Source organism: Juglans microcarpa x Juglans regia, chromosome 3S, assembly GCF_004785595.1.
Source record: "Juglans microcarpa x Juglans regia isolate MS1-56 chromosome 3S, Jm3101_v1.0, whole genome shotgun sequence".
Taxonomy (NCBI): domain Eukaryota; kingdom Viridiplantae; phylum Streptophyta; class Magnoliopsida; order Fagales; family Juglandaceae; genus Juglans; species Juglans microcarpa x Juglans regia.
Genome location: NC_054599.1, coordinates 151184 through 177689, shown reverse-complemented (window position 1 = coordinate 177689; position 26506 = coordinate 151184). Strand labels below are relative to the sequence as shown.

At 38.3% G+C, this 26506-nt stretch overlaps 1 protein-coding gene and 2 non-coding genes across 5 annotated transcripts in view; 2 read left to right on the top strand and 1 right to left on the bottom strand.

Annotated features, from left to right (window-relative positions):
- Window positions 1–5220: 5220 nt before the first annotated feature.
- LOC121258935 lies at window positions 5221–5292 on the top strand. Its single transcript, XR_005939486.1, has one exon. It is a non-coding gene; the product is annotated as a small nucleolar RNA snoR60 (small nucleolar RNA).
- Window positions 5293–5400: 108 nt separating this feature from the next.
- LOC121258936 lies at window positions 5401–5475 on the top strand. The gene has a single exon (XR_005939487.1). It is a non-coding gene; the product is annotated as a small nucleolar RNA snoR60 (small nucleolar RNA).
- A 1952-nt stretch (window positions 5476–7427) lies between these two features.
- The window catches only part of LOC121257153 (uncharacterized protein At5g08430), a 39584-nt gene continuing 20505 nt past the window's right edge, over window positions 7428–26506 (bottom strand). For all 3 annotated transcript variants that reach the window (XM_041158056.1, XM_041158058.1, XM_041158057.1), the window contains exon 8: window positions 7428–8122. In XM_041158056.1, coding sequence (XP_041013990.1) covers window positions 7776–8122 — 347 coding nt within the window. In that variant the 3' untranslated portion in view covers window positions 7428–7775. The remainder of the gene's footprint in view (window positions 8123–26506) is intronic.

Below are 26506 nucleotides of genomic sequence, written 5' to 3'. Positions count from 1 at the left end.
ACCAAAAACAAAATTAACTAACCAACAAATTGAAAGGAAGTACAATAGGCAGGACGATTTTTTTTTTTTTCAGTAACAATTTTATTGATTATAAGAATAGGCAAGAGCCCAATTAATAGGCAGTATGATTTTATATGAGACAAGATATAGTTGCACCAATATTTCATCCTTTTGATCCATGATTTGATTTAGATGCAGAAACACAATTATTCATGATTTGAAACCATGGACCTTGCGAAAGGGATGTAGCTCAAGCTATACCTGCCATTCACAGACCAAGAAATGGAAAATTAAATCAATAAATCTGCACAAGTGACGGATGGACAGAGAAGTTACAAAATGCTATTAACTATTCAAATAGGAACCATAACAGAAAAGGAAAATTATCTACTTGCCTGTTCACATCCCAAAAAGTTGTTGTCATAGAAACATCTTTACAAACTTAGTGGAAAACATTTGTTGTTCAATTATCCAATTAGTGGAAAACATTTGTTGTTCAATTATCCATTTTTGTGCTTGATTTTCTTCTTTCTATCCTCTTTATTTTCTCCATCATATGCAAGCAATTTTGTATTACCTGTTTTGGTTCCTTTGTAACATGAAGCAGCTTCTTTTTTTTTTTTTTTTTTTTTTTTTTTTTTTTTTTTTTTTTTTTTTTTTTTTTTTTTTTTTAATAAAAACAGAGGAATCACCACTAGAACCTTTATTTCAATACCTTACTATAGCGAAGGCAAGCTTTATTACAAAAGGTTATTGAAAAAAAGATCAGATGCTGCCAAGAATAACAAAAAAACTACTAGAAGTTCCTAACATAAGGGATACCACTCCTATCTGTATGAATAAGTCCTCTCAGCATGCTTGGAATAGTCTCCATAGAATCCCATCTACTTGTAATTACCTGAGATCCGAACCTAGTAATGAATTCAGAGCCATGTTGCCCCGTCGAAAAACATGCCTAATGGTGAATGTAAGTCTTGCAAACTAACTTTTAACTCTTCCCATAAATCTTCCAGATACCACACAACACAAGAGGAATAAATAATCCAATTCACAAGAATCATTGAGTCCATTTCTCGTTCCACTTTTCTAATGCCACAAGACTGCAACAGCCTTACCCCATGAAGTAGAGACATAAATTTTGCAAAAGTACTTTAACCATTTTCTAGGTATACAAACACCAGTATGCAAACTATTAATCTAATGAAACCAATATACAAAATTAATCTAATGATAATAACTTAATCTAATCAAACTAGTATACAAAATTAATCTAATCAAATCAGTATACAAAATTAATCTAATGAAACCAGTAAAAAATTAATCTAATGATAATAACTTGAAAAACCCTAAATTTATCTAAAATATATACAAAATACCACCAAGAAGGATTAAAAACTAGAACACAATGAAGTAAAAACCAACTACAAGATTAACAAGAAAATGAATTTTTACCTAGCTGCCACACGAGATTAATTGTTAAGCGATTGAAAAACCAACCTCAAGAAGAGAGAAAATCGCAAAAAGGGAAGAGAGATAATCAGGAAACGGACCAAAAAAAATTTCTGGAATGGAATGGAGAGACAACGCTTGAGGAAAGAGAGAAAATAGAGAGAAAGGAAGAGAAAGTGGGAGAAAGGGATAGAATCGCACTTGGAAACGAAGAAAATTTTTTTATTTTCTCAAACAGAGTGACAATGGCGATTTAAGGGGAGAAAACAGAAAGAAATGGAAAGAAATTGAGTTTCATACTAGAGAACCTTGCTCCAGGAAACATAGTGGCAGCCCTAAATCGCCATTTTCGCTCCGTTTCCTTTTTTCATGACACAAACCTTCTATAATAAAAGTTGAAAAGTCTACAGGTGCAATGTTTTCTTTCTGTACCCGCTTATTTTGTTCTAGCAAGCATTTTTCTTCATAGGGATTTTTACTCTGTGTGTTTCCAGAAGAAGATAAAGAGGGAGAGACCAGCCCTAGAATCACAGAGCGATGAGAGACTTGCAAAGAGGTGGAGTCGGGCAAGAGAGAACTAAAAGACAAGTAGAGGAGAGGAAGGTTTTGGGAGATGAAGCATGGGGGGACCAGATTTTGGGGGAAATCGTCTAGGGCTGAGAAGAGGGGTGACTGGTGAGGGAGGCTTCGGGCGAAAGAGCGCAGAACCAGTTCACTTGATAGTGAACCCGGTTTGCCACGTAGGGGGTGCAACGGCTGATGAAACCAGTGGGCTGATGAGAAGCTTTTTGCATTAAACAGCACTTAAGCAAGCTGCAACGTCTCTCTCTAATCACTCCTTTATTTTTACAATTCTTTTCAATTTATCTTTTCTCATTTAATTTAATCATTATAAATTTTTTAAATTTTTTACATAAAATAAAATAAACAATTCAATTTTTTTAAATTCTAAAATAAAAATAATATTAAAAAAATATATTTTAATAATATTTTATTTAATTTTTAACTTTAATTTTAACTTAACTTAATTCAATTCATTTCATCTCCTCTCATCACATCCCACTTTATCTGCGAAAACAAAGGACACTTAAGTGTTACATGAGCATGGACAATAGGAAATTTCTCAACAAATACAAGAAAACATGCCGTAAATTATGACAGTACTAAAAAGAAGAGCCGTAAAGGAATCGATGATGACTAATGTAGAAATGGCATGCATAAAGTTTGTGGGCTGGGGATAATACTGTCAGCTTAAAGAAATTAATTAAGTGGGATGACTACAGTAAAAATCTTGAGTAGTCAAAATATTAATGGAGAATCATACCCATGTAGACTGCTTATTTTCAATACAATAATAAAAAATTCATATTCATGTCAAGACAATACGAGAGTTTTATATTGCTTAAATGTGAAATTTGTATTAGTAAAATAACTTATAAAAGGGTCACCCTATTACACTATAATTTATATAAAGTATTACGTAAAAATTCTACTTAATATATATTACTATGTATAAATATATATATATATATATATATATATAAATTGACAATATGCGGGATGGGAGGCGGGGCAGAGCCCTGTTGGGGCCAAACCGCCCCCGCCCTAGCCAGTGTTTTGCCCTGCTAGCGAGGCAGTAAAGTATGGGGCCCCGCTACCCACCCCTAGGAGAAGGTATGCTCTTCAATATTTGGTGGTGGGTTAGGAGTTCGGAACTTGAGGATGTTCAAGTGGGCACTTCTTGGGAGATAGTAGTGGTGTTACCACCAAGATAGGGAGGCATTGAGGATTCATGGTGAGTGATAACTCCAAGATTAGATTTTGGCATGACATATGGTGGAGAGATAATGTCCTAAAAGACTATTTTCTAGCAGTGTATAGGTTAGCACTTGAGCAGGAAGCCTTGCTTGCAATTTTGTTGGGAGTTTCAAAAGGGGCTCTACATAGTGGAATATCAATTTCCATTGGATAGCCCAAGACTGGGATATTCTTGTATCTCTGACTTCTTTAACTCATTATATTTTTCGAAAGTTAGGGATGGAGAAAGCGATAAGATGTGTTGGATTCCTTCCAAAAAAGGAAAATTCTTTGTCCTCTCTTTATGATGTCATCACTACTCAAAACCATGATCATTTTCCTTGAAAGAGTATTTGGAGGAGTAAGGCGTCTTGTAAGGCCGCTTTCTTTACCTGGATCTTTAGGGAAGATTTTGATCATGAAGAACTTAGGGAAAAGATGGATTATAGTAATTGACTGATGTTGTATGTGTAGGAGAAGTGGAGAGACAATGGATCATTTGCTTCTTCATTGAGAAGGCTAGGGCCCTATGGGATGATATATAATATATTTAGTAGAATGGGGCTGGCATGGGTTATGCCTGGGAGGGTCTTTGACCTCTTTGCCAGTTGGAAAGGTTTATATGGCATCGTGCAAATTGTTGCATTATGGAAAATAGTTCCCATATGTCTATTGTGGTGCGTCTAGAGGGAAAAGAACAATCGGAACTTTGAAGACATGAAATGCTCAGTGGATGAACTTAGACGTTTCTTCCTCGATACACTAATGTCATAGTCAATTGCTATAAATCTAAACGGACAAGGTGTGAGGGAAGGCCCGCTCCAGTAGGGGCCATGCCTAAGAAAGTCGAGGCCCATTTCTGAAGGGCCCAGGCCTAGGAAAGCTGAACCGCGAAGTCCGGGCTTGAGTAGGGGGCCGAAGACCTGGGGCGAGAGGGTCGGGGAGTTAAGTAAGCATGGGACCGGCCTATTCGGGCCTGTCCATTCAGGCTTCAGGAGGATCGGGGTCTGCAAAATCGAGTTACCGGGCCCGATGGGCAACACATCGTCATACCTCCAACCCCAGGATATCAAATCCCAAGCACGAGCCAACCTAGATCGATGTCAGGAAATCCAGCGCACAGTGGAGTGTTCCACGAGCCAAGGACAGCTGGCACACAATCTGACATCTCCTGGCATGACAGAGAGGTGGTGGCCGCACAGTTGTAGGACAATAGACATGGTGCAATTCCTCGCAAAAACACAGACTAGCCCCCACTAAGGGGACAACGAATGAGTAGTGGCAGGCCTAGCATCTGACATGCCACGATCTCCCGCGACTGGAGGGCTCGACTCAGGTATAAATAGGGGTAACCTTCTTACGGGAAGAGATCGATTCAATTTGTGCAACTCTTATTCTGCATTATATTTTCCTTCTCCAAAGAGCAATCACTGACTTAGGCATCGGAGTAATCTCGGAGGCCACGGGAGCCTCATCTTCTTCTTAGCTGCAGGTACATGGAAGCTTGGGTTTTGCAGAACTATTCAGGCTGTGAAACACAACATCAACACAGTTTTCATGATTCTTATATCAATTTCTTATTCTTGACTAAGCGTTTTCACTTGTATACGCCATGTGCATTTGGGCTACGCCCATTTTCATTTCTATTAATAAAAATTCTTTTACCTATTAAAAAAGGTCCCATGACATTTCTACAGTGAATGTGTTTTGTCCTTTGCTATTGATTGGTTCCTTTTTGCAAATCCACCTTAGATCCTTTGGTATATTTGAATTTTATTTTTGTGCTTTTTGGAAACATTCAAACTTGCCACGTTATGGGATAATAAGATTCTTTAAGGGATATTCCTGGATGGCTTTTATTTGTCTATCATTTAGTTAATTTATACATTTTGGACTTGGGATTTGTATGTTTCATTCCTTTTTGTGTTACACTTATTACATCAAATTTTAATTTTGTATCTTATTTTATATCATGACCATATGATGAGTTAACTCGGATTCCCCTTCAAGACATAATGGGTGATGCAAAATCGAGTTTCTCATGGTGTCGTAAACTTGTTTCTTATTTTATAAAAAACACCACACACTCTATAAAAAAATAAAAAAAAATAAAAAATCAGGTATGGGGGGTGGGGATGAATAGTGGCTAATGTATAGCAAAATCTATGTGAGTTACTTGGGTTTCCCTTCAACATGTTATGATTGATGCAAGCTCACGTTTCAGATGCTCCTAGAGAGATACTGTTGAATTTACTATCATTCTGTAGGTCATTGTATATCTATTCATACATGCATTTTTACATTTTATCTTGTGTTTTGTCATTTAGCATTATTCTATTTGTGTTTAATATGAAATTTCCTTGTGGAAACCTGGCGGTGGCAGTTTTCATATTCTTTAGACAACAATTTATCAGTCTTCATGGTGGCAGACTCGCTTTTGCTGATATATTTTTAATATATACTTATATATTGCATCTCCCTTTGTGGGTGTTTTTTCTGAATCAGATATTTTGAATGCTTTGCTTATATATAAAAAAGAGAATTTTGAATGCTTTACATAGGTACTTCTCTAATTTAATATTTGTTAAATGTTATGATGTCTATTTAACAGCTATGTTATGTTTACTCTAATATGTTTTAAGCTAAATGTTGAAAATAACAGTTGAAGTTATACTTTTGGATTGCCCCCAAGTTGATTCTGTTCAGTTTGTACATGAATTGTTGCTTTGGCTCCACAAATTTTGTCAGATAACAGATATTTTTAGCGTTGTCCGGTTCTCTTTTGGAGTTGTTTTTCTTGGACATGTCTCTGGCCTTCTAACTCTCATCCTTGTAATATATGTTGTATAGTGACACAAGGAAACTATAAACTGCATGATGGCTTATATTCTAAATGAGCTAAATCAAATGTTAAGGGTGGATTATAGTTCATAATAGCTTCGCTTACACGGGCAAAGTGGGATCCCAATTAACCATCATTCTACATTCAATCTGTGGGATATTCCAATCTCCACCTTAAGATCTAAGAAAAATCGAAGTCACAGGAGTTTACATTGAAAAAGGATTAGTTAATGTTCTAAATAGAGGTCATCTATCAGAGAAAAAAAATAAAAATTAGAGTCCATTGGAATCATTATAAAACCGCAAGAAAATCTCATTTTCAAGCAGCATGTGATGTTATTTACCACTTATGCTTATATGGAGTATTCTAATGATTTGATCAGACTAGTAACAATATGAGGTACACTTTTTTCTCTTGTTTTCAACTCTTAATAGTTAAATGGGACTTTTCTATATTCAAATAAACAATACCGCATACCAGTAGAAATTTTCTTTTTGCTGCTAATCCAGAGCGAAGTGAACAAGCTAAAGCAGGATCAGTTCGAGTCTTTTGAACAAGTGACGCTTGAGCCTTATGAGCGGGACCACGCCTGTGTGGTTGGTGGATACCATTTCCCAAAGAAATCCAAAACTGTTGCCTAGAGATGTGGGGATATATAGAGCGAGAAATTGTTGGGAGAATGGTAATTTACAGTTTAAAAATGTGAGCTGAAGACTAATGGATTTTTTCTGTCTGTTTTCTTATTTTGTGGGTTACAATTATATGTTATAAAGGCATCATCACGTGCGTAACACCTTCCTAAGTAACTCGGTCATCACCTTTCCTTGTCCCTGTGTCTGCTCGATGCATAAATCGGAGGAATACCTTTTAATTCCTGTCTAAGATACCGTTTCTATTTGTCCTGGGTTGGTCATGGGTACTTTGCGAAAGAAATGGTATATTTCTTATGTTATGTCATTTTAAGGTCAAACAATAAAGGCTTTTTGTAGTGAGATCATGTTAGTTGCTAATTATTCTCTTCTCGCCTTGTGGTCTTTAATTAAGGGGGATGTTATGTTCTATGCTCATTCTACTTTCATCATATGGTATTTATGTGCCATTGTCCATAAATCATAAAATCTATCTCTTATTTTTTAAAATAACCATTTTAAAGGTTAATATATAGTGCAATGATATTTACAGTTGTAAAATGCACAAGTGCCGCGCAATCTTATTTAAAAAAAAAAGTGAATAAATATAAGACTCAACTCCACGAGTATATCTAGCATTACTCTTAACACATTACCGTATCAACGCATTAAGATACAAGTGAGATGGCGTACACATGCTAAAGTACGCATTGCAAAAAAGAAACTGTACCATTAAGATAGATGAGTTCAAGGACAGAGGCCTCTTGAGAATCAACCCTGCCCATTGACTTGGAAGCCCAAATTGTAGTGATCCACATTCACAACGTGACTAAAATCTTTTAGTTCTCCTCACAAGCTGCCTTTTCTCTCATTCTCTCTTGCGCTATTCAACTAAAAGTTAATCAGATGTACCCCCCGATAGTGAATATTATCATGGTACAATTGCTAGTTCTTCCACAGAAACCTCGTATCATTCACATACCAAGCAATTGCTATTTATAGATTACGCCCTACTATAAGCAACAAATCTAGTCTAGTACAATCAATTGGGCAAAAACCTAGTGTAGAATATTTTTCAATAGAACAGCTTCATCTTGGTTTTGACCCGTCTTCCAGACCTTGAAATCCGGAGGAAAGTAATAAGCGTCACTCCAACGTTTGAGGGATGTTAAAGAAAAAGGGCCCTGTATTTCTCCTTGGGGATCTAAATAATGCCACAGCAAGCTTCCCAACTGGTCATCAGGAATTCGTTTGCCAACACTTGGTTCTTCCTTCTCCTCATCATCACTCAGATCAATCACTTGGTTATTCCTCTCTATATTTGCAAGCTGTGTCTCACCATTACTTTTGTCTATGTAGCCGGATGGTTGCTTTGGCTGTTCTTCAATAACATCATTTTCAAACTCTGCAACAAAATCATGAGAATTCAAACAATTTTTTTTTTAATTTTATTTTATAAATAAGTCAAGCAAATGATAAGACTCAACAGTTAGGAATATTGAAAATTTTCAAGCTATAAAGGAACCTAGAATGCACAAAATGAAATAAATGGAATTTAAAGGATAGTTGAGAACTTGAGATGCAACAAAATGAAATCGTCCTTGAAGATTAAAGAGCACCATAACATATAGACATCAATGTTTGGTTGAGCAATGTGAAAGTGGGTGGTGAAGGGGGTTGGGCCTTTTCCTTTTACTGCTGAGTAAGAATTAGTATTGAACCCAAGAGATCTGTACAACATGCATCATCACGGTAGCAGCATAACAACCAACCAGCTGCTACCTAATCATCAAATAGATATATACATTCAGACTCAAGCAAACTAAGCCATCGGATTAGAGGCCAAGACAAACAAATTGACTCAAGAGGCTACCAGCCACCAAGATTTAGCAGAACCACACCAGAAAGTCTGTACACAACAGCCGGATAATCAACAATTCAACCCAACAAGAAGGCTTTCATAATTCGTTCAAGCCACAACAACCAATTTGGGGCAGGAAGTGACAGCAGAGCAACAAGAGCAAGCAGAACAAGCACAAGAATACAGCAAGAGCATGCAGAAAGACCAAATAGCAAACATCAAGTAACACCAAAGTGGAAAGAAAACTTCTAAGTTGATTGTCCAGATTTCAAGACAGTCTGAGAAACTCCATTTTTTGCAAAGGCACTAGTTCTCTTGAGAACCTTGAAACCCTTGCATCAATTTTTTTCCAATAAGTAAAGATACCACACTTTATTAAAAAAGCACTAAGGGTGCAATCTAAATAAATTAGGGGTATACAAAGGGAACACCTATTCATCATTTTTGGTTCATTTCTATATTGGGGTTCATTTCTAAATTTAGGGTTGATTTTGGCTAGTTCATCATTTCTGTTTAGAGCGGATGTTGCAGGTGGAAGGTACCATTAGAAAGGGAAAAAAGCTGGGTGCTGAATCTTTCATCCCACTGGAAAGGTGGATCCAATGCCTGGACAAGATTGAGCCCTACCTGTAGGGGCGGTGCTCAGCCTTACAAAAAGGCCACTCTATAGGTGCCTTGTTTTGCCATGTACTTTTTCAAGAAAAGGAGCCTACAACCATAGGATGTAGAAAACAGTAAATGATCTGACCTCAATTTGCCTTCTTCTAGAATGGGTCCACCCCATTTTGTCCTCATGATTTCCCCCCATCCTTATTGAACACCATATTTGAATCAGTGAAGTGATCGATTCCACTTCCCACTCTTGCACTAATATGATGAAGGATATAATCCACTATGGACCACCATTCATGACTAGGAGAAATTCAGCCATGGAAGCCTCCATGCAAGAAGATACAATACAATTCTAGGCAGATTTCCTTCAGGGCCTGATCTTCACACCACATCATGTCAAAACTTGATGCTAGGCCCATCTCCCACCTTATATCTAATGGATCTAGAAAAATCTCATCATCCTCAATGAATGTTTTCCCACACCCCTACTCTGAAGGGCCCATTGACAAACTTAGTATACCATTCAGCCCGCAAGACCCTGTAATTTTTTCCATCACCAATTACCACCAACAGCATAGAGCCTTTCTCTATTGCATAATGCCACAACCATTTACCAAGGAATGCCCAATTAAATGACTAGATGACATTTAGGCATGCCTTACAAGCCACCCCCCATTGGGTATTGACTAGCTTCTCAATACCCTTCGCCACACTTGCTTTTTGATGACTAGGAATCCTGGAGACCATGCAAACGTCCCTTTGCCACACTTACTGGGATAGGAAAGGTAGATAAGTTAGAGACAGTACTTTTGATTAAGGTAAATCCAACCCCCTTTTAACATATATAGATGTTTCTAGTTGGCTAGTCACCTTTCCATTTCTCAATGTCATCCATATTGACTTTGCCTTGTGTGACACCCCCATGGGGAGACCAAAGTACTTTCAATTTTGATCAAATTAATCCTTCCATCAGTATTCTGTTAGTCAACTATTGAAATTGCCAGGTCAGCTCTAATAAATATTTGACACATCTATATCATATTTTAAAAAATTAAAAAATACCGAAAAAATATATAAAAAAAAAGTCATTTAAAAATTAAAAAACCTCTAAAAAAATCAATTTAAAATAAATACCTATGTTTTTCTTATGATTTCTATTTTTGTTTAAATAAAGTCAGTTTGACACGTACAGAGGCTTTTTAGAAGTTTGGTTTTCAGGTTGAAGATTTTTTAGAAGCTTTTTTATTTTAAACTCAAATTAAATCCTAAAAACTATTTTTAGCAGTTTACATTAAAATTTGTTTTTTAGATTTGTTTTTTCTGTTTTTCTATTATTTTTGTATTTTCTTAATTTTTAAAATATGATGCACATGCCCAATATTTATTGGTGTTGATCTGGCACTTCTAGTAGATGACTAACGGAATAGTGATGAAATGATTAATTAGATCAAAGTTGAAAGTATAAAGACTAAAATTTCCAAAATTAAAACTTATGGACTAATCTGTCTTAGAGGCAAACCACAAAGACTATTTTAGTACTTAACCCTTATTTAAATAATAAATTAAATTTTATAGTAAAAACAGATTTTTTATTAAAAAATATCAAAACTAGAACAGCTACCACAAGTGCTTAAACATAACATTTTATAAAATTCTCTTCTGCTTACTTAATACACGCATATATGATACCTAATAGGCACTCATAAAAAAAATTTGATAATTATAACCAAATTAAAATACATTGTTCAATCAAAATATATAAAAATCTCAAGAATTGTAGGTACTGACTTCTATGCTGACAAGAGCAATCCAATATCAATCCATTTTCAAAGCCAACTTGGACTATTATATCCTGTGCTATGGCTGACTTAGGTTTGCGTCTCTGTGCAATTTGTTTTAGGAATAATACCCTGTGATATGAGTTATTTAGACATAGGACCCTTCCTTAAGGTTTCCATCCATCAACGTTAACGGAAAAACGTGGCCCAATCCCAATCTCAAATGGCAAAACATGAAAGCGTGCCAGGTAGTATACTACCATTCCAAACAAGCTTGTACCATTGCACCTTAGGATCTTTGGAACAAATAGATTCCTTCTAATAGAGAAGGTACCCTTGGGATCTACCGTCCACTGTACCCTATCACTTTATGTGGAATTTGGTTTACATCCCAATGCGCTTCTCTAGCTATACTTGAGCATACATTTTGGAGCTCCCTAGGGCCGACTCCACTCTATCCTGTTAATAACTTCCTGGACCTTAATACATAATTCCGAGTGTGATTAAACAACCAAAAATAAAAAATGACAGAGCGGCTTATGATAGATTGATCGATGTCTAGAGAATCTCTATTGACTCTTTGGATAATGGAGCCCAAAGGGGGCCAGTTGTCCAACCATAAAAAGGTGGAAGCTCGATCACCTACTATATGCATGACCCTATTATGCGCCAAGTGTCTAAGTTTGAGGATTTTTTGCCAGGTCCAAGTGCAATCCCTTGGGGATTTCAAATCACAAAGCCTTTTATTCCTTGGTAAATCCCAAGGACATTTGTTCTTGAGTATATAGGCCTTAACACCATCACACACATAGACTCATCCATATCAGTCAGAATGTGCTGCAAGTGCTTCAACATTGCAGCTAGGATCTAGTTTTTCAAACAAGTTAAACAGAGACCTCCTTCCCTTTTCAGTAGGCAAACATGGCTATGTTCACTCCCCTACCATAAAAAGAATCTTACTGTTTGTCCGCTTGCTTGATGACACACTAACGCAAAATTAATAGGTCTGACTAGTATGATTGAATGGAAAGAAAGAATTGTTTTAATCAATTGGAGCCTCTTTGCACGGGATGGGTAATTACATGTCCAGCTTCTAGCACATGAACGATCCTTTTCACCAAAGCCCTACAGTCCAACCTGCCCTGAATGGATTCATTTTTGCTTTCTTCCAATCCTTTTGGGATGTGGGGAAGGAAGATATTATGAATGATGGTTTTTTTTCAGATTTTTCTCGTTTGGGAAATTTAAGAAAGGTATCGATGCCACTTTTATTGCAATCATACCCAAGAAAGTTGGGGCTTCGGATATTAAGGACTATAGTGGGGATATAAGATAACATCCAAGGTCCTAGATAATCGTTTGAGTGAGATTTTGGGGTATATTGAAGCCAAAAAATGCATTTATCAGAAGAAGAAAAATCTTGGATTTGATTCTTATTGCATGAATGTTTGGATAGATAATAAAATCAGGTAAACTATGTATTTTATGCAAGTTGGATATGGAAAAGGCTTATGATCAAGTCAACTAGCAGTTCTTGCTTGAGAGGTGTGGTTTTGGGGATGGATGGTGTTCATTAATTAGGTATTGCATCTCCACCTTTAGGTTATCCATTTTGGAAAGTGGCACTCCAATTGGCTTCTTCAATGGTTTTTGCGGACTGAGGAGGGGTGACCCTTTGTCTCCTCTAGTGTTCATCAATGTAATGGAAGCCTTTAGCATAATGATGTTAGCTATGGTTGGAGGTGGCTTTATGTCGGGCTTCTTGGTAGGAGGTTTTAATTGGGGAACCCTCAACATTTCCCATTTATTGTTTGCTAACGATACATTGATTTCTTGTGATGTAGAGCAAAGCCAAATTCACTCTCGAAGGGCACTCTACTATGCTTTGAAGCTGTTTCTGGCTTAAAAGTGAATTTATCCAAGTCTGAATTGGTCCCAATTGGAAATGTCCACAATCTTCAGAGTTTGGCTTACACCTCAGGGTGTAAGCTATCTTCCCTTCCCATGTAGTACCTTTGCCTTCCTTGGGTGCCTCCTTTTAAGGCTAAATCTAATTGGGACATAGTGATTGAGAAAATCAAGCATGGGTTGGCAAGTTGGAAGAAAATGTATTTGTTGAAAGGTGATACGACTACCTTAATTAAGAGCACTTCGTCCAATTTTCCGACTAAATTTTTATCACTGTTTCTATTAGCTTTTGGTGTGGTGAATCGCATTGAGAAGCTCCAACATGATTTCCTTGGGAGAAAATTAGGTGATATGGTTGAAAGTTCATTTAGTTAAGTGGGGGCAAGGTATGCCCTCCGATTTCGAGTGTTGGGTTGGCAGTATAACCATGAGGAGGCCTTTTGGAAAATGGCAATTGATTCCAAATATGGGAAAACGTTGCCCGGGGGTGTCAGCGGGAATGTAGTTATCACTGTACAGATTTTAGTCATACCTTCCTTATTTAGACAATATTTTGTATTCCTTATTTAGACAATATTTTGTAGCTCTAAATAGCTTGATCATAGCCTTGATTGTGTAAATTAGTAGGACCTTTATAGCTTCCTTATTTAGTTAGATTTGAATGCTGTAATGGTTGATTTTCAGCCTTGTAATTAGTGATATCATTCTATATAATGAGGAGAACCCTCACAAAGAGGTCATTCAATCCAATTTGACATGGTTTCAGAGCCATAACTTACCAAATATTTCTGGTGCTCTCTCTTGGGAATTTTTTTTTCATTGGGGGACAATAGTGTTTCCACTGTCGGCACTGTCTGTGAGGATTTTTTGTCTCTTCGTCGTTGCTGGGCTGCAACACCTTGGAGTTTTTTTTTTTTTTTTGGTTCCCGGCACTGTCTGGGCTTGTGGTTCTAGGCAGTTTCTGTGCCAGCTTTGGGGTTCTCGGCAGTTTCTGTGGAAGCTTTGGGGTTCTCGGCAATTTCTATGGAAGCTTTGGGGTTCTCGGTAGTTCTGTGGAGTTTTTTGGTTCACAGCAGTTCTGTGTTGTTTTTTGGTTCACGGTAGTTCTGTCCTTTTGGTTCTCGACATTTTCACTTCTTGATATTCTAAGTAAACCCATCAGAACCTTGGTGCTCAGTAGGTATGTGGGCAGGTATTCTTCTTGGCCGTTTTTTTTTCCTTTTATGAGCATCATGTCTTCAAACTCCTTTGCTATGAAATTCATGGGTAAGAACTATTCTGCATGGGAATTTCAATTTTGCTTATTTGTTTTGGGGAAAGAATTATGGGGTCATATAGATGGTAGTGATCCCGCTCCTACTGAGCTTTCTAAGTTGGCTCAGTGGAAGATCAAAGATGCTAGGGTGATAGCATGAACTTTAGGCTCTATTGATCCTCTTATAGTCATCAATCTGAGGCCTTATAAGACTGTTAAAACTATGTGGGAATACATAAGGAAAGTGTATAATCAAGACAATTCTGCCCAGCGTTTTCAGTTGGAGTACGAGATCGCTAGTTACACTCAGGGCGATCTCTCCATTCAAGATTATTTTTCTGGGTTTAATAATCTTTGGGGAGAATTTACTGATATGACTTATGCCAAGGTACTGAAGGAATCTCTCTATTGTGCAAGGAAGTTCATGAACAAAGCAAGTGAGATCAATTTTTAATGAAGTTACGACCTGAATTTGAGGCCACTCGTTCCAATTTGATGAACCGTGATCCATTGCCTTCTTTGGACGTTTGTTTTGGGGAGTTACTTCGTGAGGAGCAGCGTCTTGCCACCCAGGCCACATACCAGCAAGACAAAATGATACCATATGCAATGGCTTATGTGGCTCACGGGAAAGGCAAGGGACGAGACATTCAGAAAGTTCAATGTTTCAGCTGCAAGGAATACGGCCATATTGCTGCCCACTGTGCGAGGAAATCTTGCAACTATTGTAAGAAGTCAGGGCATATTATCAAAGAATGTCCTATATGTCCCCAAAATCGTCAGGCTAATGCTTATCAGGCCATTGTGAGTCCATCTACTTCCACTAACTCTGCTATTGTTGGTGATTCATCTGCTCTTACTCCTGAGATGGTTCAACGAAAGATTATTTCAGCATTTTCAGCCTTAGGGCTGCAAGGTAACGGTTCACTACCATCCTTATCTTGGCTTGTTGATTTTGGTGCGTCTAATCATGTGACTAGTTCTTCTGACACTCTTAGCAATGTTCGGACTTATAATGGATCGTCGCATATTAAGATTGCTAATGGTAGTTAGTTACCTATTCATGTTGTTGGTGATGTTAATTCCACAGTTAGAGATGTTTTTGTACCTTTGGAGCTTTCTACTAGTCTTATCTCAGTAGGCCAGTTGGTTGATAATAACTGTGACATTCGTTTTCTCGTGATGGTTGTCTTGCGCAGGATCAGGTGTCGGGAAAGATACTCACGAAGGGGCCTAAAGTTGGACAATTGTTTCCTCTGCATTTTTCCATTCCTGTTGTTATTTCTTTAGCTTGTAACACTGCAAACAATAAGGGTGAAATATGGCACAAACGGTTGGGTCATCCTAACTCTGTTGTTTTATCTTATTTAATAAACTCTGGTTTGTTGGGCAATAAAGATCAATTTTCATCTCATCTTTCTTTTGATTGGTCCACATGCAAATTAGGTAAAAGTAAGTCCCTCTCATTTCCCTCTCATGGTAGTCGTGTTGAACGGTGTTTTGATGGGATTCATAGTGATGTGTGGGGAATTTCTCTTGTCATTTCACATGCGAATTATAAATACTTTGTTACTTTCATTGATAATTATACCAAGTATACCTGGATTTATTTTCTATGCTCTAAATCTGAGGTTTTCTTTGTCTTTCAACAATTCATTGCCTATGTTGAGACTCAATTCTCGTCAGGGATCAAAACTTTAAGGTATGATTCAGGTGGCGAATATATGTCTCGTGAGTTTCATGAGTTTCTCCAACAAAAAGGCATTATTTTCCAGCGCTCTTGTCCTTATACACCTTAACAAAATGGTGTTGCTGAACGAAAAAATAGACATTCGTTGGATGTTGTTTGTACGTTATTACTTCAATCCTCTGTTCCGCCTAAATTCTGGGTTGAAGTCTATGGCGGTTTATTTAATTAATAAATTGTCTACTAGTGTCTTGAATTTTGACACTCCTTACTTTCGTCTTTATCATCAGCACCCTCGCTATCTTGATATGCATACTTTTGGTTGTGTTTGTTTTGTTCATTTGCCATCCCATGAACGTCATAAATTATCTGCTCAATCTATTAGGTGCACTTTTATGGGTTATAGTATTTCACACAAAGGCAATATTCGCTATGATCCATGCTCTAACAGATTTCGTATTTCCCGTCATGTTGTTTTCTTTGAAAATCAGTGTTCTTCTCTACTCATGTTGAGTCTTTACCTGAGATGCATGTTTTGCTGTATTTTGATTACTTGACTTCTTCTCTTGACCGATTCAAACCTAGGCTTGTGTATGAGCGACGACGACCAACTTTGACCCTTCTTGAGCTTGATCAGCCATCTGGCCCTGCTCAGACTGCCTCCTCTACGGGTGATCTGGACTTCCACACAGTTCCTTGACGTTTGACCAGAGTATCACATCCCCCTGATCGGTATGGTTTTTCACATACCTCTCTCCATGTTACTTTGTCTTCAATTCCCATTCCATCAGGATATTCCGAGGCAGTTAAACATGAATGTTGGCATGAAGCGATGGCTGAAGAACTTTGGGCTCTCCAGGAAAATCACACATGGGATGTTGTTCCTTGTCCTGATGTTGTTCCTTGTCCTGCTACTGTTAAGGTCATTGGTTGCAAGTGGGTTTACTCGATTAAGCTATGTTCTGATGGGACTCTGAGGCACGGTTGGTTGCACTCGGCAATAGACAAGAGTATGGGGTGGACTATAAGGAGACTTTTGCTCCGGTTGCCAAGATGACTACAGTGCGACTGTTCTATCTATTGCTGCCTCCCAAGGTTGGCCCCTTCATCAAATGGATGTTAAAAATGTCTTTCTTCACGGTGATCTCAGAGAAGATATCTACATGACCACTCCACCTAGATTGCCATCTTCTTCTTCCTTGGATGTCTGTAAGTTGAAACGCTCGTTATATGGGCTGAAACAAGCTCCCCGAGCATGGTTTGATAAATTTAGATCCACCTTGCTTCAGCTTTCTTTTAAGCAAAGTCAATATGACTCCTCTCTGTTTCTCTGCAAGACATCCACTGGTATTGTTCTTCTTCTGGTTTATGTTGATGATATTGTTATTACGGAGGTGGATTCCGCTTTGATTACTCAACTGCAGCAACATCTTCACGCCTCGTTTCATATGAAGGATCTTGGTTCTCTTACGTACTTCTTGGGGTTGGAAGTTCATACTGATTCATCCGGCATTTTTCTTAATCAACATAAATACACTGAGGATTTGATTACTTTGGCTGGCCTTCAGGATACTTCTTCTGTGGATACTCCTCTAAAAGTAAACACGAAGTATCATCGTGAGGAGGGAGATCTCCTTTCTGACCCAACTGTGTTTTGACAGTTAGTGGGTAGACTGAACTATTTGACTATTACTCGACCTAATATTTCTTTTGTTGTCCAGCAGGAGTCAATTCATGCAGGCTCCAAGTCATCTACATTTAGCTGTTGTTCATCACATTATTAGATATCTTCGAGGGTCCCCTGGCTGTGGTTTGTTCTTCCCCGCTGGGACTCCTCTTCGCCTTGTTGCTTATAGTGATGCTGATTGGGCTGAATCTCCTGATACACAACGATCTGTCACGGGTTGGTGCATGTTTCTTGGTGACTCTTTGATCTCTTCGAAGAGCAAGAAACTGGATCATGTCTCTAAATCTTCCACTAAATCTGAATACTATGCGATGTTAGCTCCTTGTTCGGAGATTCTCTGGCTTCGTGGGCTCGCAGCTATGCTTCGTTGTGCTCAATCGGATCCTACTCCTCTCCATGCTAACAATACTAGTGTCATTCAGATTGCTACCAATCTCGTCTTTCATGAGCGTACAAAATACATTGAGGTGGACTATTATTCCATTCGGGAAGTCTTGGAATCTCGTATTATTTGTCTTCCTCATATTTCCACTGACCTCCAGATAGCGATGTGTTTACCAAGGCCATGACATGACGTCATCAGTTTCTTTTAGGCAAATTGATGCTTCCTGACCAACCAGCATCAATTTGAGGGGAGATGTCAGCAGGAATGTAGTTATCACTGTACAGATTTTAGTCATACCTTCCTTATTTAGGCAATATTTTTTTATTCCTTATTTAGACAATATTTTGTATTCCTTATTTAGACAATATTTTGAAGTTGTAAATAGCTTGATCATAGCCATGATTGTGTAAATTAGTAGGACCTTTATAGTTTCCTTATTTAGTTAGATTTGATTGTCGTAATGGCTGATTTTCAGCCTTGTAATTAGTGATATCATTCTATATAATGAGGAGAACCCTCACAAAGAGGTCATTCAATCCAATTTGACAAGGGGGTGTGTAACACCCCATTTCCCTTAGGCAAGGAGTGTCACGTACTTTTCATAAAAATAAATCCGGCAAGAGATCTCATATTTAATAACTGAAATTAGGATTTATGTTGTAGAAAAACTGTCTAACAAAAAATGTCTTCAAAAAATATTAAATGAATAATTTGAATAAAAATTTATGTCATCAAAGAAATTTTATTCTAAAAGGTCTGAAACTAAAACAACTACTCCTAACCCTAGCCTGCCTGCTCGTGATCATCATCCTCACTTGGGTGGTTAAAAATATGAAAACAAACTAAAATGAGTCGAAGACTCAGTAAGAAATCCATCACAACGTAAACGTAATAAACATAAGGTTTTCATAAAAAATTCATGCTGAGAGTTTAAATTCATGACTGATCATACTGATGCTTATGCTATATATGACTGATTTAACTGAATTAACTAACTGATCTATCTGATTTAACTGATTTATCTAACTTAACTGACTGGCCAACACACTTAACCCTATGTGTGAGGTTATGCATCGGCCCCACGTCCCGCTGCAGCAAGGGGAGCCGCTAATAGTATTCTGGCATACTATGGTGGACCACGACTGAGTTCGTGGCTTGCACATCCACCCTGAAACTGAACTACATTGGTACCATGCATCTGAATGGCCATCTGATTATTAACTGATCTGATCTTATCTTGCACTTTGAATTTAAGATAGCTTATGTGTCTTATACACATGAGATGCATGACATAATACATACATAATTATAATTTCTGAATTTGAACATGATGTGGAATAACATGATCGTATACTATGCTGGATGACATGCTTACATATGACATGAGCAGTTCATAAATAATGGTTGTCAATGAACTGGCTTGAATAATACTTATATATAAGCTAAACTGTGATGATCCTAATTTATGATCAAATTAGTTACCTCGCTGTGCTTCTTCTTGAATACACTTCGTAACTCGACACCTATACGCAATAATATCTATCACTAAATCTGTCTGGGAACAATAAGTACTAATATCCTACTTAATTAAAATCACATCGTAGAACATAATCAAATAAATATTCTGTTTATCACAAAATTAATGAATACTGATATCTTAAATTATTTACAATACTAATAGCATATTCTTACTTTCAAAATATAACTTAATATAATACTTTGAGATATGATCAATTCTATTAAAGTAAATAATAAAAACCTAAATTCTTAAAATAGGTTTCCTTTCTTAACAAAAATTATTAAATCTTATAAGAAACCTAATAAATATTAATATTGTTTAAATATTCTTAACATAATAATTTATTAAAATTCTACTAAATAGACTAAGGAATATTAACAAAATATTCGCAAAACATCCTTATAAAAATAGCCTTTGACTAATATATTTATTTAAGAAAACTGACTTTTTAAATTGTAAGCCCAATAAAATTATTAAAACTGTTGTTGAAATAGAATAAGATCAAATCCAAATTAAAATACAAGTTCATTTAAAATAATTAGAATAGTTTCTGAAAAAAATAACCTGGCCCATAACCTATTATTACTACTACCTGAGCCCAACAAAGCAAGCTCAAACACACGCACATAAAGGCCTAGGGCCCATCAAAACGCACGGTTTCTTCTAGAACCGAAATACACAGGCTAACAAAACGACAGAGAGTTCGAGAGAGGGAGAGAGGTTCTGCGAAAGGAAGACTCACTGAGAGAGGGCTGAGTGCGACGGCGGCTCATGGGGGTCTGGGAGTGACCGGCGACGAGACTAGGGGTTCGTCTATGGTGGTGCGACGCCGAAGGTAGTGAACCATGCGGCAGTGCAACCGAGAGGGAGGGAGGAGCACGTGCTGAGCTAGGTGGTTGAGAGTCGTAGGCCAACCGGGATGGAGTAGGTGCCACGGGGTTGTGATGCTCGGCGGTTTCTGGCACCGTGGGTGGTTCTCCGACGTCCTGGGGTGGTCGGCAGTTGATTCTGTGCGTTGGGTGGTGGCTATCCGAGCTTCGGCTTCATGGCTCCCTAACGCGAACTGTCGTGCATGGGGGCTGTTGATGTAGCAACGTGGTGCTTCGACTGGTGGTGCGAAGTGAGGTCACGGTGGTGGAAGTCTCTTCACAGTAGCGTGCACGGTTGTGCATGGTCTGGATGGTGGAGTTGCCGCGGTGGAACATGGGTGATGGTGGTTTCGGACGTTCAAGATGCTCTGTTTTCATATAGAAAAACAGAGTATTCCAAGAGGTTGGGGATGACTGGCGGTGCGGCAGGGCTGCTTTATGGTGGTTCTCGGTTCAACTTTGCGGCAGTGCCTAGTTTGGTTGCTCTGTTTTGAGGAGCGTAGAACAGGGCTGAGACGTGGGGAAGTTTTGACGAGTGCATGAGTTTTCCTTCTCTGTGTTGCGTGAAGTGTGTAACGCATATATATAGGTAGAAACTGATAAAAATCCTTGAGAAACAAATGGTAGAAAAACTGCGTAATGTGAACGTGTATCTCCCATGCAAGTTGTTGCCGTGAATGTCGTAGGGATAGGAAGAAACAAGATTTAAATTCAACCCAAAACTCTAGTAATCTGATAAAATCTAGTAATAATTATTAATAATAAAACAAAATTCTAATAAATTCAAACAAAATTATAATAGTAATTATTAAAATTAACAACTGTAAAATCTTATAATAATAATAATGATGATGATGATGATAATAATAATAATAATAATAATAGAATATTTCTAGTTATATAAAAAAATACATAAAACTTATCTTATATCCTAATCTTAGGATCGGGTTGTTACATGGTGTGTTGGAGTTCTATGGAGGTGCCAAGGGCTTGTGGGGAAGATTTCTCCACACAGTAGACTGGTTGGTTTGTGGTTCTTGGCGCCTCAGTTGGCTATTTCTAGTTCCAAGGTGTATATTAGCACCCTCTGTGGCAGTTTCTGGTTCTCCTCTGCACATTGGTGCAATCTGTTCCGTTTCTGGTTTGTGCTAGTTTTTTTGGTGCAATTTTTTTGTTGTTCTTGCGTGGCTCCTTTTTTTTCGACATCTTCTGATTATACTTTCTGGTGTGAGTCAACTATCGGCAACTTATGTTTGCCTTTTCTGGTCTGGGTGTTCTTGGCACAATATATACTTTTGCTTCTCGCAACAACTTTCTGGTGGACTATTTTTTTATGTCTCTCGATTGCATCATGTCATCAGATAAGTTAGAATCGTTCCATATTAGATTTACTGGCAAAAATTATTCTGCTTGGGAGTTTCTAGGGTCATATTGATGGGAGTGATCCGGCACCTCGAGATGTCGCGGCTTTGTCAAAGTGGGAAATCAAGGATGCTAGGGTCATTACCTGGATTCTTGGCTCCGTTGAGCCTCACCTTGTTCTCAATCTGAGGCCTTATAAAACTGCCGCTAACATGTGGAATTACCTCAACAAGGTTTACAATCAGGACAACACGGCTAGGCGTTTTCAATTGGAGTATGAGATGGCTAATTTCACACAGGGAAGTCTCTCCATTGAGGAATATTTTTCTACTTTTCAAAATCTTTGGGCTAATGATTCAGACATTGTTTATGCTAATGTTCCCGCTGCAGCTCTCTCTGCCATTCAAGCAGTGCATGAAACAAGCAAGAGAGATCAATTCTTGATGAAGCTTCATTCCGATTTTGAAATTGCTCGTTCTAATCTAATGAATCGTCATCCTGTACCATCTCTGGATGCTTGTTTGAGTGAACTTCTTCGTGAGGAGCAGCGTATAGTAACTCAGGCTGCCATGGAACATCAGGCTAATGCTAGTGCACCTGTTACTGTGGCTTATGCAGTACAAGGGAGGAATAAGGGTAGAGATATGCATGTTGTCCGGTGCTTTAATTGTAAAGCTTTTGGTCATATTGCTCGGGATTGTCCTAAGATGTTCTGTAACTATTGCAAGAAACAGGGTCATATCATCTCTGCTTGTCCCATTCGACCTAAAAGAAAGCAGAGTACTGCTTATCATGCCTCCGCTGGTACCTCCAGTCTTGCTGCATTGCCTGCTGCCTCGTCAGTTGTTCATGTTCCTACTCCTACAGCCTTAGCAAACCTGAACATACTCACTCTTGAAATGGTACAACAGACGATCATTTCTGCTTTTTCTACTTTTGGGCTCTCAGGTAATCATAAAGTTTCTTCTAAGTCATGGTATTTTGACTCCGGTGCCTCTAACCATATGACCAATACTGTTGTTCCTCTTTCAAATGTCAGAAATTATGGACATTTGAAAATTAACACCGCTGATGGCAGTTCTCTGCCTATCAGTATTATTGGTGATCTTTCCTCTTCCTTAACTGATGTTTTTGTGTCTCCTGACCTCTCTACAAATCTTATTTCTGTTGGTCAATTGGTTGATAATAATTGTAATGTTCATTTCTCTCATTCTAGCTGTGTTGTGCAGGATTAAGTGTCAGGGAAGATAATTGCAAAGGGGCCTAAAGTGGGACTACTCTTTCATTCTCACGTTTTTCCTTCCACTATTATTCTTAGTTTTCCTTTACTTTCCTGCATGTGATGTTGGTTCTGGAAATAAGATGTGGCATAAACGTCTAGGCCACCCAAACTCTGATGTAGGGATGGGCAGCGGGGCCCAGCAACCCCCCTCCGCATCTAGGGCCCCTAACGGGGGTGGGTGGCGAGGAGGGCCCAACCCAACCCCGCCCTGCCCCCGCTTACATTTATATATATATATATATATATTATTTTATATATATTTGTGTATATATAAATATATATTACAATTTGTTAGACTTGTTCACAAAATATACACTGGCAAATTTAAAAACTACATAGTTTAAAAACTAATACACTACAATTTACATAAAATATGCACTAGCAAATTTAAAAATTACATAGCTTTTAACTTATAGTCATATTTACAAAATTTAAATTTATAATTTGGGTCTAAAATGTATTTTTAATTACGTTTGGATTAGAAATAATTTTTAAACCAAGTAAAATGTAGTTTTTTTTTAAGTAGACAGCCAGGGCGGATTCCCGATTGGGAATCCGCCCCGCACCTCGCACACCAGAGCGGGGTACCCCTCCCCTCATCCTAGGGGCTGGGGAAAGGTGTGAAAACCCCGCCCACCCCACCCCCCCAATGAGGGGCAGTGCGGGGAATGGGTGGCCCCGCCCTGCCCCTTAGGGGGTGGGTAGCACCCTTACTCTGATGTATTTCGTACTTTGTTTAATTTTGGTTTATTGGGAAATAAAACATGTTCTTCTCTTGATCTTTCTTTTGATTGTACATCATGCAAACTTGGCAAAAGTAAAGTTCTCCCTTTTTCTCATCATCCATCTTGTGCCACACAATGTTTCGATATTATTCATAGTGATGTTTGGGGGATTGCACCTGTTGTTTCTCATGCACATTACAAGTACTTTGTTACTTTCATTGATGACTTTAGTCGCTTTACTTGGGTTTACTTCCTCCGGGCTAAGGCCAAAGTTTTTTCAGTATTTAAGCGCTTTCTTGCACTTCTTGAGACTCAATTCTCTGCCAGCATCAAGGTCTTGCGCTCTGATTCTGGTGGAGAATACATGTCTAAAAAGTTTCAGGACTTTTTTCAAAGCAAAGGGATCATCTCTCAGCGTTCTTGTCCTTCAACACCACAGCAAAATGGTGTTGCTGAGAGGAAAACTCGTCACCTTCTTGATGTGGTAAGAACTCTTTTACTTGAATCATCTGTTCCTCCTCGTTTTTGGTGTGAAGCACTTTCTACTTCAGTTCATTTGACCAATCGCTTACCCTCTCCTAGGTTACATCATGTTTCTCCTTTCTTTAAGTTGTTTGGTCATTCTCCTTCATATTCTGATCTTCGGGCATTTGGTTGTGTTTGTTTTGTGCATCTCCCTACTCATGAATGACATAAACTTACTGCTCAATTTGTTAAGTGTGCTTTTCTTGGTTATGCTATACCTCAAAATGGTTATGTTCGTTATGATCCCCATGTTCGTCGTATATGAGTTTCTAGGAATGTGGTTTTCTTTGAAAATCAATATTTCTTTCCATCTCATGTTGAGTTGCCATCTTCATCTTTATCTCTTATGCCTAGCTTCTCTGATTTTCCAATGATTGTGGAAAGGTTCAAACCTGGTTTTGTATATGAAAGACGTAGTCGACATGAGTCTGGTTCCACTTCCTCTGTGCCCCCTCACGTCTTGACCTGGCTCCTAATCCTGCTTCCACCACTCTTCGCCGGTCTACTCACCCTTCCAAACCCCCTGATCGGTATGGTTTCTCCTCCCCTATCTCTCTTGTGGCTACCTTATCCTTTACTTCCATTCTCTCTTGCTACAAACAGGCCATGGAACATGAGTGTTGGCAAAATGCAATGCAAACAGAACTTCAAGCACTTGAGGAGAATCACACTTGGGATATTGTTCCTTGTCCCCCTACAGTCAAGCCTATTGGGAGTAAATGGGTTTTCTCTGTAAAGCTTCGTTCTAATGGCTTTTTGGACCGGTACAAAGCTCGCCTAGTAGTTCTGGGTAACAAATAGGAATATGGGGTTGATTATGAGGAGACATTTGCTCCTGTTGCCAAAATGACCACGCTTTGAACCATCTTAGCTATTGTCGCTTCACGATCGTGGCATCTGCATCAAATAGATGTGAAGAACGTCTTTCTGGTTTATGTGGATGATAAGGCATTCTTTGTATGGGCTCAAAGAGTCACTATCATTATTGGCACTGACTGTGGTTTGATTACTAAGTTTCAGCAGCTATTGCATGCAACTTTCCATATGAAAGATCTTAGTCAGTTCACATACTTCTTAGGATTGGAAATACATCATCGGGCCAATGATATTTTCTTGAACCAGCATAAGTATATTCAAACCACATTGGCTGGTCTGGAGGACACTTCTTCTGTTGATACTTCTATGAAGGTAAATGTCAAATACAGGAAAGATAAAGGGGATCTTTTGGATGATCCTACTCTCTATCAGCGCCTGGATGGGAGTCTTATCTATTTCGCCCTGATATCTCCTATGCCATTCATCAGTTCAGTCAATTTATGTCTTCTCCTCGACATCTCCATCTTGCTGCAGTTCACCGCATAATCTGCCATCTTCGAGGTTCGCCCACTTGTGGGTTATTCTTTCCAGCAGGCTCATCTCTTCAACTTGTTGCTATAGTGATGCAAATTGGGCTGGGTGTCCGGATACGCGTCTCTCTACTACGGGTTGGTGTATGTTTTTAGGTGATGCCTTAATTTCTTGGAGATGTAATAAACAAGATCGTGTTTCTAAATCCTCTACTGAGGCCGAGTATCGTGCCATGTCTACTGCTTGTTCTGAAATTGTATGGCTACGCAGTCTTCTTAAGGAGCTTGGGTTTCCTCATACTACTTCTACCCTCTTCATGCTGATAACACCAGTACTATTCAAATTGCAACCAATCTCGTATTCCATGAATGCACCAAGCACATTGAAGTTGATTATCATTCTATCCGCGATACCTTAGAGAGTTGGGTGATATCTCTTCCTTACATTTCTTCTGATCTCCAAGTAGCCGATGTCTTCACCAAAGCAATGACTCGACAGCTGCATCAATTTCTTGTTGGCAAATTGTTGCTGGTTGACTTACTAGCATCAATTTGATGGGGGATGTTACCGCATATAATAAATGCTCATTGTTACCATGTATATTTATCTGTTTATACCAGCTGTACAAGTAATATTCTTAACATGTATAGATGCTAATTCTTATGGACTTTTACATTAGAACTTCCTATGTATAGTAATACTTTCTTTCCTTGTAAAGCATCATGGGCCGATACCTACTACTTAATGAGAATTCCACTGCACATAGCAGTCAAGTTTTCCAAACAATCTCTTCGTATACCTTTGTTCTCTTGACTTTAACATTCCACAAGTTGCACCAGTCTGGAAAATGGTACCTATTTGTATTCTATGGTGCATATGAAAGGAAAGAAATGATCAGAACATCAAAGAACGGGAACGCTCTCTTGGGGAGATTAGATCACTCTTTTTTAATAAGTTGAATTAGGGCTAAGCTATTTGTTTCAATGG